Source organism: Dermochelys coriacea, chromosome 2 (assembly GCF_009764565.3).
Source record: "Dermochelys coriacea isolate rDerCor1 chromosome 2, rDerCor1.pri.v4, whole genome shotgun sequence".
Lineage (NCBI taxonomy): Eukaryota > Metazoa > Chordata > Testudines > Dermochelyidae > Dermochelys > Dermochelys coriacea.
Window position 1 is genome coordinate 218,876,751 of NC_050069.1, and position 16,441 is coordinate 218,893,191.

The 16,441-nt window shown below is 38.5% G+C and overlaps 1 protein-coding gene across 9 annotated transcripts in view; it reads right to left on the reverse strand.

The window, feature by feature from the left end:
* Positions 1–16,441, reverse strand: part of PHF14 (PHD finger protein 14) — a 321,061-nt gene that overhangs the window by 169,458 nt on the left and 135,162 nt on the right. The window contains exon 15 of one of the 9 annotated variants that reach the window (XM_043509250.1): positions 14,184–14,270. The exons of the other annotated variants lie outside the window; for them this stretch is intronic. Coding sequence (XP_043365185.1) covers positions 14,199–14,270 — 72 coding nt within the window. The 3' untranslated portion in view covers positions 14,184–14,198. Of the gene's footprint in view, positions 1–14,183; positions 14,271–16,441 lie in introns of those variants that run through there. 9 annotated transcript variants of the gene reach the window in all.

Below are 16,441 nucleotides of genomic sequence, written 5' to 3' on the forward strand. Positions count from 1 at the left end.
AGACACTCAACTTGATATCAGGTCAGCTACCAAAAACAAGATAGTTCCAGCTAATATACCTACCTCTGAGTCGCTCTGCTACTTTTTGTTGTTTTGTAATCATGTATCCTTAATTTTTAAAAATGTTCTCTTCCCATTATGAAAAATTCACACAAAATAGGAAAATGACTAGCTACACAGGAGAATTGGTGAACAGACTTTACAAAAAGTGCTGTCAAATTTGCAAATTAAGAAACTGAAAATAGAGAAACTTTCTCGCTAATCTCTTTCATTTATAGCAATCTTAGCTGAAACTTGTAAAAGAAACAGTAAAACAAATTAATACACAAACATGTTTAAGAAATGATTTAAAGGGAGATTTCTTAAAGAAAAGACAGGAGATGCAGGGATAGTTATCCAGATAAAATGGGGCATGCAAGTAATTTTTCTCTATCCTGTCAAAACATTAGACAAGGGATGAATAGAGGGAAGTTTTAGACTGTAGTAGTGGAACAAGTAGGCAGTGAAGGAAATGAATGAAGTCAGTCATATAGGATGTATCTCATCCAGGGAGAGTTCTGAAACCCAGGAGGGCATTTATGAATTGGTTTTAGAAAAAGAGAGGATGCTAAAGAAAGTGATGAGATAGGGGAGTAAAATGGTTCCACTTCCTGGAATGGAAAATATTAGTCATACTATTTAAAAAATTAAGGAGTTAGGAAGACTGCCACAGATAAAATGACAATATTTGAGATAAGAAGTGAATAACTACAGGATAAGGATTTCAGCAGAGATGTGATAGAGAAAAAGAGTTTCAACGCAAGGTGGGTATCAGTATATCTTGTCTTAGTGGCAATAGTTAAGGAGAGTGAAAGTCAAAGACAAAGATGAATTTTACCCAGAAGAAGAGGCTTCAATCTCTGAAACATTCAGGAGTAAGTGGCTTTGGAGTAGCCAGTAGCTGACAGAATCAAGACAGAGAGATGGAAGCAAATGAGATCAGAGAATATACTGACTGTACTCTTTGGAATATCCTCATAAAAGAGAATCTATAATCGAACAAATGAAAAGACATCCCAAAAAGATGAGAAGGAGATGGCGACTTAGGACAAAGGATTATCCCCTAAAAGGGGACAAGAAAAAGATATGAAGCTTCACTACTCCCTCCCAAACATGAGAAAGCAGTTACTAAGATAGGATCCCAACCAAATGAGGAGACTTCAGAATACACCAGAATTAACTTAAGGTATTCATGGACGATAAGTAGTTACAAAAATATCAATTTCTGTTCAGTTCAATTCAGTGAGATTTTATTGGCATGACAAGCTGTACACAAGTGTTGCCAATGAAAATTATAAAAAAAAACAAACGTCAGGTACATGTGCCTGTCATGGGCAGGTATTATCTATCCATGATAGGGCTAAATACTATGTTTAGGGTTTAATCCCGTGTCCACTGGTCCTTCCTGATCAACCAACAGAATGCTACATAGCAGAAGAGGCATTACTTTCTCTCTCTCTTTCTTTCCTTCCAGGGTTAAGCATAGTTTTTCCTAATCACTTTTTTATGAGCGTATTTTAGGATTACTAACCATTTGAGAAAATCTCTTTCCTGCATTAATATTTCAAAGAATGAAGTAGAAAATGCCTTTCTGTCTCAATCTCTCTTTTGCTGAACTGGTTGCTCAATCTTTCTTTGGGTTTAAACTGTTCTTTGATCATCCTAATTTCCATATCAAATATTGACAGGTTTCAGAGTAGCAGCCCTGTTAGTCTGTATTCACAAAAAGAAAAGGAGAACTTGTGGCACCTTAGAGACTAATAAATTTATTTGAGCATAAGCTTTCGTGAGCTATAGCTCTCTTCATCGGATGCATTCAGTGGAAAATACAGTGGGGAGATTTATATACATAGAGAACATGAAACAATGGGTGTTCCCATACACACTGTAACAAGAGTGATCACTTAAGGTGAGCTATTACCAGCAGGAGAGTGGGGGGAGAGGGGGTGAGGGGGAGGGAATCTTTTGTAATGATAATCAAGGTGGGCCATTTTCAGCAGTTTACAAGAATGTCTGAGGAATAGTGTGTGGGGGGGAATAAACAAGGGGAAATAGTTTTACTTTGTGTAATGACTCATCCACTCCCAGTCTCTATTCAAGCCTAAGTTAATTGTATCCAGTTTGCAAATTAATTCCAATTCAGCAGTCTCTCGTTGGAGTCTGTTTTTGAAGCTTTTTTGTTGAAGAATTGCAACTTTTAGGTCTGTGATCGAGTGACCAGAGAGATTGAAGTGTTCTCCAACTGGTTTTTGAATGTTATAATTCTTGACGTCTGATTTGTGTCCATTTATTCTTTTACATAGAGACTGTCCAGTTTGACCAATGTACATGGCAGAGGGGCATTGCTGGCACATGATGGCATATATCACATTGGTAGATGGGCAGGTGAACGAGCCTCTAATAGTGTGGCTGATGTGATTAGGCTTTATGATGGTGTCCCCTGAATAGATATGTGGACAGAGTTGGCAACAGGCTTTGTTGCAAGGATAGGTTCCTGGGTTAGTGGTTCTGTTGTGTGGTTGTGGCTGCTGGGACTGAAGGTAAAAAATCCATTACAATCTACATACCACACAGACTATGCCGACAGCTTGTGCCACACGCTCTCAAAGAAACTGCGGAACCACTTGATCAACATCCTCTACACCAAACAGGGAAAGATTAAGAATGAGCTCTCAAAGCTGGATACTTTCATAAAAATACACACAAACTTCCTCATGGCTGGACTTTACAAAACGTAGACAAGCCATTTACAACACTTTGCTTCTCTACAAAAGAAAAAGGACACTAAACTAACCACAGTGGTCCCTTAACCCACCCAGCAATATTGTTAATCTATCCAACTATACTCTTAGCCCAGCAGAAGAATCTGTCCTATCTCGGGGCCTCTCCTTCTGCCCCTCCACCCCCATGAACATGATACAGTTTTGTGGTGACCTAGAATCCTATTTTTGATGTCTCTGACTTAAGGAATATTTCAACACATCTCTGAACAATATACTAACCCACAGAGATCTTTCTACCAAGACTACAAAAAGAAGGATTCTGGGTGGACTCCTCCTGAAGGTCGAAACAACAGACTGGACTTCTACATAGAGTGCTTCCGCTGACATGCACCGGTTGAAATTGTGGAAAAGCAGCATCACTTTCCCCATAACCTCAGCCGTGCAGAACACAATGCCATCCACAGCCTATATTTGGCAAGAGTTAGAGTTTAGAATATATATACAGAGTTTTATACATTTCACTGGAGTATAGCAGTTTACTATTGTGACAGTTCCACTTAACTTCTTAATGTTTCTGATTTGTTCTTCCCAGTGATTTGGATATTAGTATTTGGCAGGGTCAGATTAAGGCACTAAAGCAAGAGTGGACAAACTTTTTGGCCTGAGGGCCACACCGGGGTTGCAAAACTGTATGGAGTGCCGGGTAGGGAAGGCTGTGCCTCCCCAAACACCCTGGCCCTTGCCCCCTATACGCCCCCTCCCACTTCCTGCCCCCTGACCCATCCAAACCCACCAGCTCCTTGTCCCCTGACCACCCCCTCCTGGGATCCCCCACCCCAACCACCCCATCCCTCCCTGTCCCCTGACTGCCCTGACCCCTCTCCACACCCCCACCCTCTGACAGGCCCCTCGGGACTCCCACACCTATCCAACCGCCCCTGCTCCCCGTCCCCTGACCACCCCCCACCAAGAACCTCCGCCCCATACAACTGCCCCCTGCTCCCTGTCCCCTGACTGCCCCAGGGATCCCCAGCCCCTTACCCAACTGCCTCCCCCGCTCCCTGCCCCCTTACCATGCCACTCAGAGCGGCGGGATTGGCAGCTGCGCCGTGACTGTGGGGGAGGAGGGACAGCAGGGGAGGAGCCAGGGACTGGCCTCCCCAGCTGGGAGCTCAAGGGCCAGGCAGAACAGTCCCGTTGGCCCCTCTGCACTAAAGGCTCATGCTTGAGATCCCAGCTGGAGTCAGGTGATGAGGGCAGAATTTCAGTTTCATTTTGGGCAGGGGGGAGTTTCTAGCCTTTGTGTTTGCAAAAAAAAAAAAAAATGCTTTAAAGCAGGACACAAGCGTAATCAGTGAGAAGGCATCTACCCAAGTCTGCAAACAGCCTGAAACAATACCTCGGAGATACAGGAAATTACCATACACCTCAGTGTGCTATTAATTCCAAGACCTACTGCTAGCCGGAGTGTGTGTTGGGAGAACGGGGGAAAATCCTGATATCACCACCCCAGCAGAGGACTCTGTGTGTGGCAGGAGAAGAAGAGTACCAGGGCCCCAACCCACTCACCCAGGCAGGAACACATCAACTGCAGGGGTATAAGTACAATGAATGTAAGAATGGCCATTCTGGGTCAGACTAATGGTCCGTCTAGCCCAGTATCTTGTCTTCCAACAATGGCAGGTACCAGATGCTTCAGAGGGAATGAACAGAACAGGACAATTATCGATTGAGTTATCCCCTGTTGTCCACTTCCAGATTCTGGCAGTTAGAGGCTTAGGGACACCCAGAGCATGGGGCTGTGCCCCTAACCATCCTGCCTAATAGCCATTCATGGACTTTTTTTTTTAATCCAATTATACGTTTGGCCTTCACAACATCCCCTGGCAATGAGTTCCACAGGCTGACTGAGCACTGGGTGAAGAAGTACTTCCTTTTGTTTGTTTTAAACCTGCTGCCTATTAAATTCATCCACAACGCCTGGTTATTGTGTCATGTGAAGGGGCTAAATAACACTTCCCTATTTACTTTCTCCATATCATTCATGATTTTATATACTTCTATCATACCTCCTCCCCTCTTAGACATCTCTTTTCTAAGTTAAACAGTCCCAGTCTTTTTAATCTCTCCTCAGATGAAAGCTGTTCCATACTCCTAATAATTTTTCTTGCTCTTCTCTGTACCTTTACCGATTTTCACCTTTTTTTTTTTTTTGAGATGGGGCGATCAGAAGTTCATGCAGTATTCAAGGGATGGGCATACCATGGATTTATATAGTGACCTTATAATATTTTCTGTCATGTTATCTATCCCATTCCTAATGGTTCCCAACATTTTGCTTTTTTGACTACCGCTGCATATTGAGCAGATGTTTTCAGAGAACTATCCAAGATGACTCCAAGATCTCTTTCTTGAGAGGTAACCACTAATTTACATCCCATCATTGTATATGTATAAATTGTGATTATTTTGTCTAATGTGCTTTATTTTAAATTCATCAATATTGACTTTCATCGCCATTTTGTTGCCCAGTCACCCAGTTTTGTGAAATCACTTTGTAACTCTTCACAGTCAGCTTTAGACTTAACTATCAAGTAATTTTGTATCATCTGCAAACTTTGCCACCTCACTCTACTCCTTTTCCAGATCATTTATTAATATGTTCAACAGCACTGGTCCCAATACAAATTATTGGGAGGACCCCACTATTTACCTCTCTCTATTGTAAATGTTGACCATTTATTCCTACTCTTTGTTTTTTTTTAACCAGTTACTGTTCAATGAGAGGACCTTCCCTCTTATCCCATGATTGCTTACTCTGAATAAGAGCCTTTGGTGAGAGTCATCAAACACTTTCTTAAAGTCCAAGTACACTGTAGCCACTGGATCACCCTTGTCCACAAGCTTCTTGACACTTTCAAAGAATTCTAATATATTGGTGAGATGTGTTCCCTTTACAAAAACCATGTTGATTCTTCCAACATATGAGGTTCATTTATGTGTCTGATAATTCCATTCTTTACTATAGTTTCAACCAATTTTCCTGGTACTGAAGTTAGGCTTCCCAGCCTGTACTTGGCAGTTCACCTTTGGAGCCTTTTTTAAAAATGGGTGTTACATTAGTTATCTGCAGTCAGCTGGTAATACAGAGGCTGATTAAAAGCAATAGGATATACACCATAGTTAATATGGTGACATATTACTGTTTAATCTATCAATTTGTTCCAAAACCTCCTCTACTGACATCTCAATCTGGGACAGCTCCTCTGATTTGTCACCTAAAAAGAATGGCTCATGTATGGGAAGGGCCCTCACATCCTCTGCAGTGAAGACAGAAGCAAAGATTTAATTTAGCTTCACTACAGTGGCCTTTCTTTGAGTGCTCCTTTAACACCTCGATTGTTCAGTGGCTCCTCTGATTGTTTGGAAGGTTTTCTGCTTCTGATGTACTTAAGAACAATTTTGCTATTTGTTTTTGTTTCATTAGTTGCATTTTAAAGTCTTCTTTGGACTATTTAATTATACATTTATACTTGACTTGCCAGAGTTTTCCTCATAAGAATTTGATTTCCAGTTTTTTAAGGATGCCTTTTTGCTTCTACCTGCCTCTTTTACTTTGGTGTTTAGCCATGATGCATTTATTTGGTCCTCTTATTGTTTGTTTTTTTAATTTGGAATATACATTTCGTTTGAGTCTGTATTATGGTGTTTTTAAAGAGTTTCCATGCAGCTTGTAGGCATTTTACAGTTGTTTTAACACTGTTCTTTTTAATTTCCATTTAACTAGCTTCCTTATTTTTGTGTAGTACCCCTTTTTGAAGTTAAATGCATCAGGGGTGCATTTCTTTGGTATTTCCCTTTCTGCAGTGATGTGAAATTTAATTACATTATGGTCGATATTATTGAGTGGTTCAGCTATATTTACCTCTTGGATCAGATCCTATGCTCTGCGGTTTGGACTACATGAAGAATTGCCTTTCCCCTTGGGGTTCCACGACTAGCTACTCCAAGAATCAGTCATTTATGGTGTCTAAAATAATGGGCCTACTACTGCCATCCCTGCCCTTGAGAGGGGGAAGGGAGGACCTCTGATGACACATTTTGTGCCCACAAGGTAAAGGGGCTCTGCTGCCACTGCTGGGGGGGAAGAAGATTGCCCCCTGCTGTGTGGCTGCCCCTACCGTGCTGAGTTGGAAGGGGACAGAGGCAAGGCCGTGGGTTGGAGCCCTGGGCCCTGAATTCTGGTTTTGCATCTTGATGTATTTTTCAATTTTTGATTCTCTGGTGCTTTGCAGGTATGCTGATTTGATTGAGATGGCACCACAAACTATATATTCTTTTCTGTCTGGTGATTAGCAGTAGAAATCCAGGCAGTACTACTCTGTAGACATTGTTGCTAGGATTCCTGTGTGCAAACAGGATTGGTTTGCAAAACTACGGATGTATGGTTTTACCTTGGGGGTTTAATCATTTGTTTAAGCTGGTCCAAGATTTCACTTTCATATAGAAGAATTGTTTACATTACATGGTGAAATAATTTTAGCAACATTTTTACAGGAGGGTTTTTATAAGGAGACCATGGAGAAGAATAACCTCAGTTTCCAAGAAAGGGCTGAAGATGAGAGTAAATACAATCAAGAATACCCTGTGTAGTGAACGTAAGTGGTATGCCTTTTCCCGTTAAGCTTGAATCTGGCGTGCTTTGCTTCACGTTAGCACTAATATGGCAATTCTTCACTCATAATTTCAGAGATTCCTTAATATGTGTTCAATTCTGTAATTGCATATTGTCAATTTGTTAGTCTCTAAGATACCACAAGTACTCCTTTTCTTTTTGCGAATACAGACTAACACGGCAGATACTCTGAAACCTATGAAATAGTTGTAATCATGAGACCAACTTAAAAGCCCTAGTTAAGAGAGAAATTATCTTTGATTTAATTCTGTTTAAAAATGGAAAATAGGTATTCTACAAATGGTATCACACAGGAATGAAAATATTTTGAGTGAAGGCAAAAACATCAATATAGACACTAGGTGGCACACTTGTTCAATACAGATAAAAATTTCTGCCACTTTGCTGTTGATCAAAACATATATAACCATGTACCATTCAGAACTACCCAATATATTTCTCCAAAATAATTCTTTCATTTTCCAGAAAATAGGCAGTAATAAAAAGGGAAGTGCCAAACAAAAAGAAATGCCAGTAAATCAAAAAATGATTAAAAAGAAAAACAAGCATAATTACAGAGAATTACAGCCCCCCAGGATTTGTTTGGTTGTCATTCTCTTGAGAATTTTGGCGTTATGTAGAAGTGAATTTTGCAATACTTCTGTCACTATGCCATTACAGAGCAGTACTATCCGTTACTGTTTCTAATACAACAGTAAACATGCAACATATTTATCATAGAAATTCAATTTAAAGAGTTAATTACAAAATGTTTTTGTTTGCCAGAAGTTTGTTAGACAATTTTTAGTCTCTTTTTCTTTGGCGAAACTATACCACAGGATTCTAATACCTCGGATTTGTCATTTTTGAAACTCTAGTGACTTTTTTTTGGAGTTCATTGCATGAACAGTATAAGTCAACTTTTCAGCAATGTCCATATGGGATTTTAATAATTTATCGGATTAACACTTTAAACTGTCAGATTTAGATACTTATAGCAATCAAGATGGTAACAAATATTTGCATATAAAGAAGGTGGGAATTCTCAGAAAACAGGTTTTTACTTCTTATTGAAGACTACCAGGAATTTTTGAAACAAGGAATCCTCTCAAAAAATTCCAGTTCTCAAAAAACAGAGGCAGAAAGAGGAAAATTAAAACTGGAAGAGAAAAGTGGTTTCCAAAAACTGGTAAGTGAATAGCCTATTTAAGGCAGTTTGCCACAGAAGATTAATGATTTTTCATTTAATGTATTCTATACACTTAAATTTATTTACAAATTACATTATCTGACCAACTTCTTTGTTCTTTTTTTTTTGCACACTTAGATTTCTTCATGCTTGTGCCCATCTTGAAGCTGAAAAGATGACATCTTAAAGATAACCATTTTATCCCCTTTTAATACATTCCGCTACCATAAAGCACTGCAAAAGAGCCATATCTCCTTCATCTTAATATTCCCTCCCCATCAGCCTAGTGTAGCAAAAGCCAGGCCAAACCAAAGTTTGGTATCTACAAAGCAGCACAGGCTCACTCAGCTACTGGATTGGCTGACATATTGGCTGTTGAAAGTCTCTGGGTAAGGATAAAAAGGGTGAAAAACAAGGATGATGTCTTGGGTCTACGACAAACCACCTAACAAGGAAGAATAGGTGGATGAGGCTTTTTTTTTTATCATAAATAACTAACAAAAATCATCCAAAACATAGGACTTGGCGGTAATGGGGGACTTCAAATACCCATATATCTGTTGGGAAAATAATACAGCAGAGTACAGATTATCCAACAAATTTTTGGAATGCATGGAGACAACTTTTTATTACAGGTTTCAGAGTAGCAGCCGTGTTAGTCTGTATTTGCAAAAAGAAAAGGAGTACTTGTGGCACCTTAGAGACTAACAAATTTATTAGAGCATAAGCTTTCGTGAGCTACAGCTCATTTCATCGGAAGTGAGCTGTAGCTCACGAAAGCTTATGCTCTAATAAATTTGTTAGTCTCTAAGGTGCCACAAGTACTCCTTAACTTTTTATTACAGAAGGTAGAGAAAGCAACTAGGGGAGAGGCTGTTCAAGATTTGAATGTGACAAAGAGGAAGGAACTGACTGAGAATCACAAACGAAATATGAGTGACCAATGTAACAACTGCAAAAAAGCAAAACATAATTCTGGCATGTATCAGCAGAGGTGTTGTAAGCAAGATACAAGACATAATTCTTCCATGCTATTCTGCACTAATAAGGCCGCAACTGGAGTACTGTGCCCAGTTCTGGGCACCACGCTTTGGGAAAGATGTGGACAAACTGGAGTGACAAAAATAATTAAAGGTCTAGAAATCATAGCCTTTGAGGAAAGATTGAAAAAATTGGGTTTGTTTAGTCTTGAGGAAAGAAGACTGAAGGGGGGCATGATAAAAGTGTTCAAGTAAGTAAAAGATTGTTATAAATAGGAGAGTGATAAATTGTTCTCTGTATCCACTGAGAACAGGACAAGAAGTAATAGACTTAAATTGCAGCAAGGAAGATTTAGGTTAGACATTAGGAAAAACTCACCAACTATAAGAGTAGTTAAGCACTGGAACAAATTACTAAGGGAGGCGTGGAATCTGTCACTGGAGATTTTTAAGAACAGGTTTGACAAACACATGTCAGAGATTGTCTCTAAATAATACTTAGCCCTGCCTCAATACAGGGGCTTGGTCTAGATGACCTATCAAGGTCCCTTCCAGTCCTACATTTCTATGATTCTATAATTACCTTTTTATTAATAACATATTGTAGGATCATTTACGTAACTTTACATTCAGTGCTGGATAAGAACATTTTATTTTATGAAGTTCTTTCTATGGTTTTGAGTTTTGAAATATTGCTGCTCTGAGTTGTGCCGTTAAATGTTGGATATCTAAGTACTAAGCAGAATGTCCAAAAAAAAAAAGGAAGAGAGATTACTAAAGGACTTTAAGACGCTCATTTTAAAAAGTCATGTTTAAATTAAGTGAGCAATTACTCTGAATAGTTTGAGAAGGCAAGATTTTTTGTTTTATCACATAGAATTGACAAATACAGATTAGAATGTTTTAATTATTTAATGTAATAATTATTTTTTATAATTCTTCATGGAACACTGAAGCATATTTTAGTGGTCCCTTCTCTTGTCATCATCTATTCAGAAATAATATCTATGACATCTCACAATTAAATCACAAAATGGGTAAGTGGAAAGAATTTGGGTAGAAATGCTTCTGTTAAATACAATTAGAGTCAAGATAACAATCATGTTTATCTTAGTAAACCCGAACAGAAAACCATCCTTCTCTCCTCTACCATCTTTTTTCCACACTCTGAACAGAAAAGAACAATATTAATTCACCCTAAGAAATAGTATTTATTTGTAAACTAAAAACAATACACACAAAAGCTTCTTGTGATGAACACTACTTATAATCTTAGTGCTTTGTTTTTTTAATTTTTTAATTGATTTACTTAGAGTGAAAGCCTCTAGAAGTTAGGACTTTTTCTCCTGTATGATCCGAACAATACACACAGCAACACTCCAACAAATAAAAATAATTCACTTTATAAAAAATTACACAATCTTTTCATTGGGATTTTATGGAATGGAATCACACAATTTGTATATAATTGTATAGTTAGTGCAATATAATTTTGATGGTAAAAGATCAGTCGCTTTTGTTTAAATCATGGAACAAATGAGTCACTTCTTAAAATGACGTTACACAATACTTTTCCCTCCACTATAATACTGGATGGATGTTTTCTTTCCAGTCAAAACAGTGCTTGGCTGGAAAATATGTTTATGATTAAAGTTCTCAACCTGCATTGAGCTTTATGTGGATGCAAGGATCTGCACACAGAAAGTTCACTGCAGGACAGTATGTCCAGCAGCACAATATCCCTGAACAACATTAAGAGGTATATTGACTGACAACGAAGCCACTTCCTACTTGTGGATTTTCTCTAGAAGTCTCCAAAAGTTCTGAGTCCCGTCACGTAAAGTCACTGCTTTAGAAGATGTGACTGCAGATGGTATTACTTTAAGTAAACAAAGCTTTTTTTTCCTTCCAACGTTTACACTTCCAGATAATTATCACATATGGGAGGCAAATAATATTTTGTGAGATTCTAAAGGAAAGTGATTATTATATTTACCTTAATTCACTAATTTACTTTACTGCTATTCAGATTATGCAAACAGATTATATTTAAAGAAGTTTATTCCTCAGTAAAGTCAGGCCAGATTTTAATGCATTATTTTACTGAATAGACTGTCTACAGTCTGACAATAACCTAGATTAGTGAGACAGACCAATTGGCTCAGGAAAAAAAATTGAAAATCATCTTATTTGCTCTTTTACATTGAGGAGAGCAAAGCAACTTGACATTTGAAGTTGGTTGTTGTTTTTTCAAATTGGGTGACATCTCATTAATAAAGGATCTCAATAACAAGAGCCATATGAAGTTAAGCTAGATAATTAGGATCCAGCCCATTTAATTTATATAAGAAGTCAGTTGTAAAGCACTAGTCATAGGTCTTCATACAGATTTCTATAAACAAAATATACAGAATTATATACCTTATATAGTAAATCTTTCTAACATTTCTTATGGAAGTTCCCTGGGCAAAATTCTGAGATGTGTATGTGTTACAAGAACAAGCTGATCACTAAATATGGCTAGGGGAAATACATCATCAATTCTCATACTTTTTCCATTTAAATTGTTCAGTAATATATAAACTTTAGTTTAGATTATTGTTTTTTCTAATGAAGATTAGCATTAGGGGCAACTAAATGAAAGATCACATGTGGTTTGTGGAGATTATATTTTCCATTTCCCAGTTTTATAAAGTGAATCAACTTTGTAAAATTCTAAACAGGGTTCATTTAAAGGGTTATTCATTTGAAGTCTAGAAAATTTTAAAATTATTTGAATTGTGGAAGCATCAGCAATAAGTTAATTTCTTTGTTCACATATAGTCCTTTCCACAGCAGTTTGCAAATTGAGGGCTGATCTGCTGAACACTTACACTCCTTTACTTGTTCTGGCCCTGATTCAGGAAAGAATTGAAATATGTGCTTAAATTATCCTTATTCAAGAAGGCTGTTAAGCATATGCTTAAGTGCTCTTCCTGAATCAGGATACTGAGAAGTTCTGTTGAGCTCAATGGTTACTCATATATGCATTTGCAGGACTAAGCTTCAAGATGACTTACAAATAGTTTCAAGCACTACACCTGCCCCTAGGTCCCCAGCATCTTCTGTAGTTTTATCATCAAACATTCCTGTATTTCTATCCCCACTCCTGTGTGGTAGACTCATGGTGACAGCCCGCCAAAATGTCTGATTATGCAAGGGGAACAGTGAAACAACTGTCAAAATGTAGAATGTAAACTGACAAAAATGGAAGAAAAACTCTTTGGTTTTAGTTACAGTAATATTAGTTATTGCTTGTAACACTAGTAGGTAAAAAAATTCCACACAGCAGTGTCAATTTTTATCTTATTTTAAATCTTAATAAGCTGTACCCTCTGCATAGTAAAAACCTGAATGGCAGAATTTACTCCCTACCTCGTCATTTCTACTTAATCATATGATTTTCTTTATTCAAATATCCTACAAAATATTTTGAAAATAGAGACAATGTGAATTGAGGTTATGAACCAGCTAATTCTTTACATCTGATCAAGTGTCTACACAAAGTATTTTAAAAGGCACCATCAAATAAAAATCCAAACATTTTAAACAACATTTGAATAGAAGGCAGCAACCAAATGGGGAACCAATACAGCATACTCTAAGAGGGAAAAATATGATCCTGATTTAAAAAACAGTCGCTTTAACACTTACTGCTTCCATCTCCCCACTTCCTTCTCATAATTCTCAATTCCAGGTGGAAAGGAAGTCCTTAGTGTCCCTTACAAATGGAGTTTTAAGTATTGGCACATTTCTGCTCCCACCCCAAGCATCATCACTCTGACCATCATTGTTCTGACATAAGACTAGATTGGAATACATTCTGAACTAAATAAATAAATTTCCTAATTGAAAAAAGGAGTTGATATTAAACGTTCTCGACCTCCCACCTTTATACTCACTACTCTAACCCACTGGTCCCAAAACTGTTGGGGGCACACACACGCACACACACCCCCGGCAGGACTAGATGGAATCAGGGCAGAGCTGGGCTGGGAGCGGAGTGGAGGAATGTTCAGGGGGGAATGCAGAGGGACCTGGGCCAGCCCCCACAGGGGGCAGAGGGAGGGAGCGCCACCCAGCCCCGCTCTGCCCCTAGCCACAGCTCCACTCCGCCGCCTGCTCTGCCCCCAACCCAGCTCCAGCCCCAGCTGTAGCTCCGCCCCATCCCCAGCTACACTCTACTCCCAGCCTAGCCTCAGCCACAGCTCCACTCCACAACACTCTGCCCCCAGCCGAGCTCTGGCCCAGCCCAGCCCCAGACACAGCTCCACTCCACTCCCATCCCCAGTTCTGTCCCCAGCTCTGCCTTCAACCCAAGCTCCTTTGCTGAGCCAACTGTGCAGTAAAAGAGCGGGGGTGCAGACAGATTCCATTACTGGTAAGGGGTGCCGTGACAGGAAAAGTTTGGGCACCACTGCTCTAAGATGAGTGCATTGCTCACAATTCCCACCAGTCCAGTAATGGATTGCAAAGCTATATTTTGTACATGCTAATCCAGAATATGGCCAACAGAGCACCTCATTCACAGTTTAACTTCTGCTTTAGGGAGCTCAGATAGTCTCAGTCCAGTTATAAGGATGAAAATGGTTAAAGGCTTGCAAGGATTTCTCTCCAAGTAGAAACTGAAAAGAATGGGATGGTTCAGTTTAGAGAGATGATAAATAAGAGGAAACATACAAAATGTCCCTATTTACCTTCCCACATAATGCAAGAACAAAGGGAATCTGAAACTGAAAAGGTAGCACTTAAAATGAATAAAAGGAAAACCTTTTATCCTAAAAAATGTCAATAATTAACCTACAGAACTCACTGGTACAAAGCATCACTGAGTGTAGGAGCTTAGAAAGATTAGAAAAAGGAGACGATGTAGATAAGCAAACATCCACAATTACATTAGATAGGTTGCATAATTAAAAAAAAAATTATAACATAACCCTCATGCATCAGGGCATAAGCCAGAGGTCGGCAACCTTTCAGAAGTGGTGTGCAGAGTCTTCATTTATTCACTCTAATTTAAGGTTTCATGTGCCAGTAATACATTTTAATGTTTTTAGAAGGTCTCTTTCTACAAGTCTATAATATATAACTAAACTATTGTTGTATGTAAAGTAAATAATGTTTTAAATATGTTTAAGAAGCTTCATTTAAATTAAATTAAAATGCTGAGCCTCCCGGACTGGTGGCCAGGATCCGGGCAGTGTGAGTGCCACTGAAAATCAGCTCGTGTGCTGCCTTTGGCATGCATGCCATAGGTTGCCTACCCCTGGCAGGATGAAACATCTATCATAGGCAAGTAATACCCATTTTTTTTTACTATGGGAAGAAGCATGTTTTACTGGTAAGACCCTCCTGTGTTGCTTTTTGCCCATTTTTACTGTAAAATTACTTGCTTTTACAAAAACTATTATTCAGTTTTTTACTCCTTTTGACCTGAATTTCAGACCGCTCAAATATATGAAAATACGGATTATGTTAACAAAAATCCAATACTTTTCATTAGGTAGATATGTTTATGTTAATAAATTAGTCTAAGTGTAAATACAAGACTGTCTGTTAATATAAGACAATGTATTGGAAGATACATACAGATGTACATGTGTACATCAGTGCTTTAGTCCTTAAAATAACAAAAAGAGTGCCAGAACTCCCTGGACCCAGTTCTCTGCTCTAGACGGAGAGATGCCACCCAGCTCAATAACCTGGGCAGCCCAGGTAACTTAACACCATCTCTCCTTTCAGAATGGGCCCAAAGTGGGCCTGGAAGTGGAAGAAATGAAGGAGGAAAGCATGCCATTTCTTCTAATTGCCTCCTCCACCTCTTGTGGGCCTACTCCAGAGGAAAGATAGCAGCTCAGTTACCTTGGCCGCCACATTACCAAGCTATCATCTCTCCTTCTGGGGACCAGAATCCAGAAGAAGTCTTATTTTTCTCTATTTGTTCCTTTTCTTTTGTCTTTCATATATTAATCCTGATATTTACCCATAAAATTGTGAAGTTAATTTTCTTGCACTGATTTTCACCCTTTTTAAGTTTTTATATTTCTTGGGAAATTTTAAACAAAATAAAACCAAAAATGTAGGGCCTTGGTTACTGGTCACTCTCAGGGACAGGTTTCTGCTCTAGATATCAATGGTCTAATCAGGTATAGTAACTCCTCCATTTTTACCTTCCTACAAATGCACATTAGTTATTTCACACAGTTAGTAAGTTTTTTTTTAAGTTGATAATTAACAAGTGCTGTATATTACCTTCTTTATGTTGCATATACGGTCATCTAGTCCTTAGCAACAGCTAATTCAACATCACCACCATTTACATTGCAATGCTTGGGGGGCCCAATTAGGGATCAAGCCATTATTGTGCTAGGCAATGTACAAAGACACAACAAAAAGCCAACCCTTGCCTGACATGTTGTTTTAATTACTACATACAAGGTCCTAGGCTCAGTGCTACACACATGGTAAGGGAGATTTTCAATCATTTTTCAAACTGAGCTTAATGAAATGAAAAAAACAAACCATCTGTAGGGAGTGGGAAAGGTAGAGGTTTGAAGGTCATGAAGTACATTATTTATGCTTTGTCAATAGTTTCACAATTATATCTAATTAAGTGGGAAGTAGCTCCACTTCAAAATCTAAATAAATATTAAATGTAATAAACCAATTATCATGACCAGATATTTTTTCTCCCTCATGCATGATCAGTCTTCAAAGGAGTGTTAAAATAGGTTAACATGCATAAAAAAAGAAAAAAAGGACACTAGGAGTTGATTCTCCTTGTTCCAAGGACAAT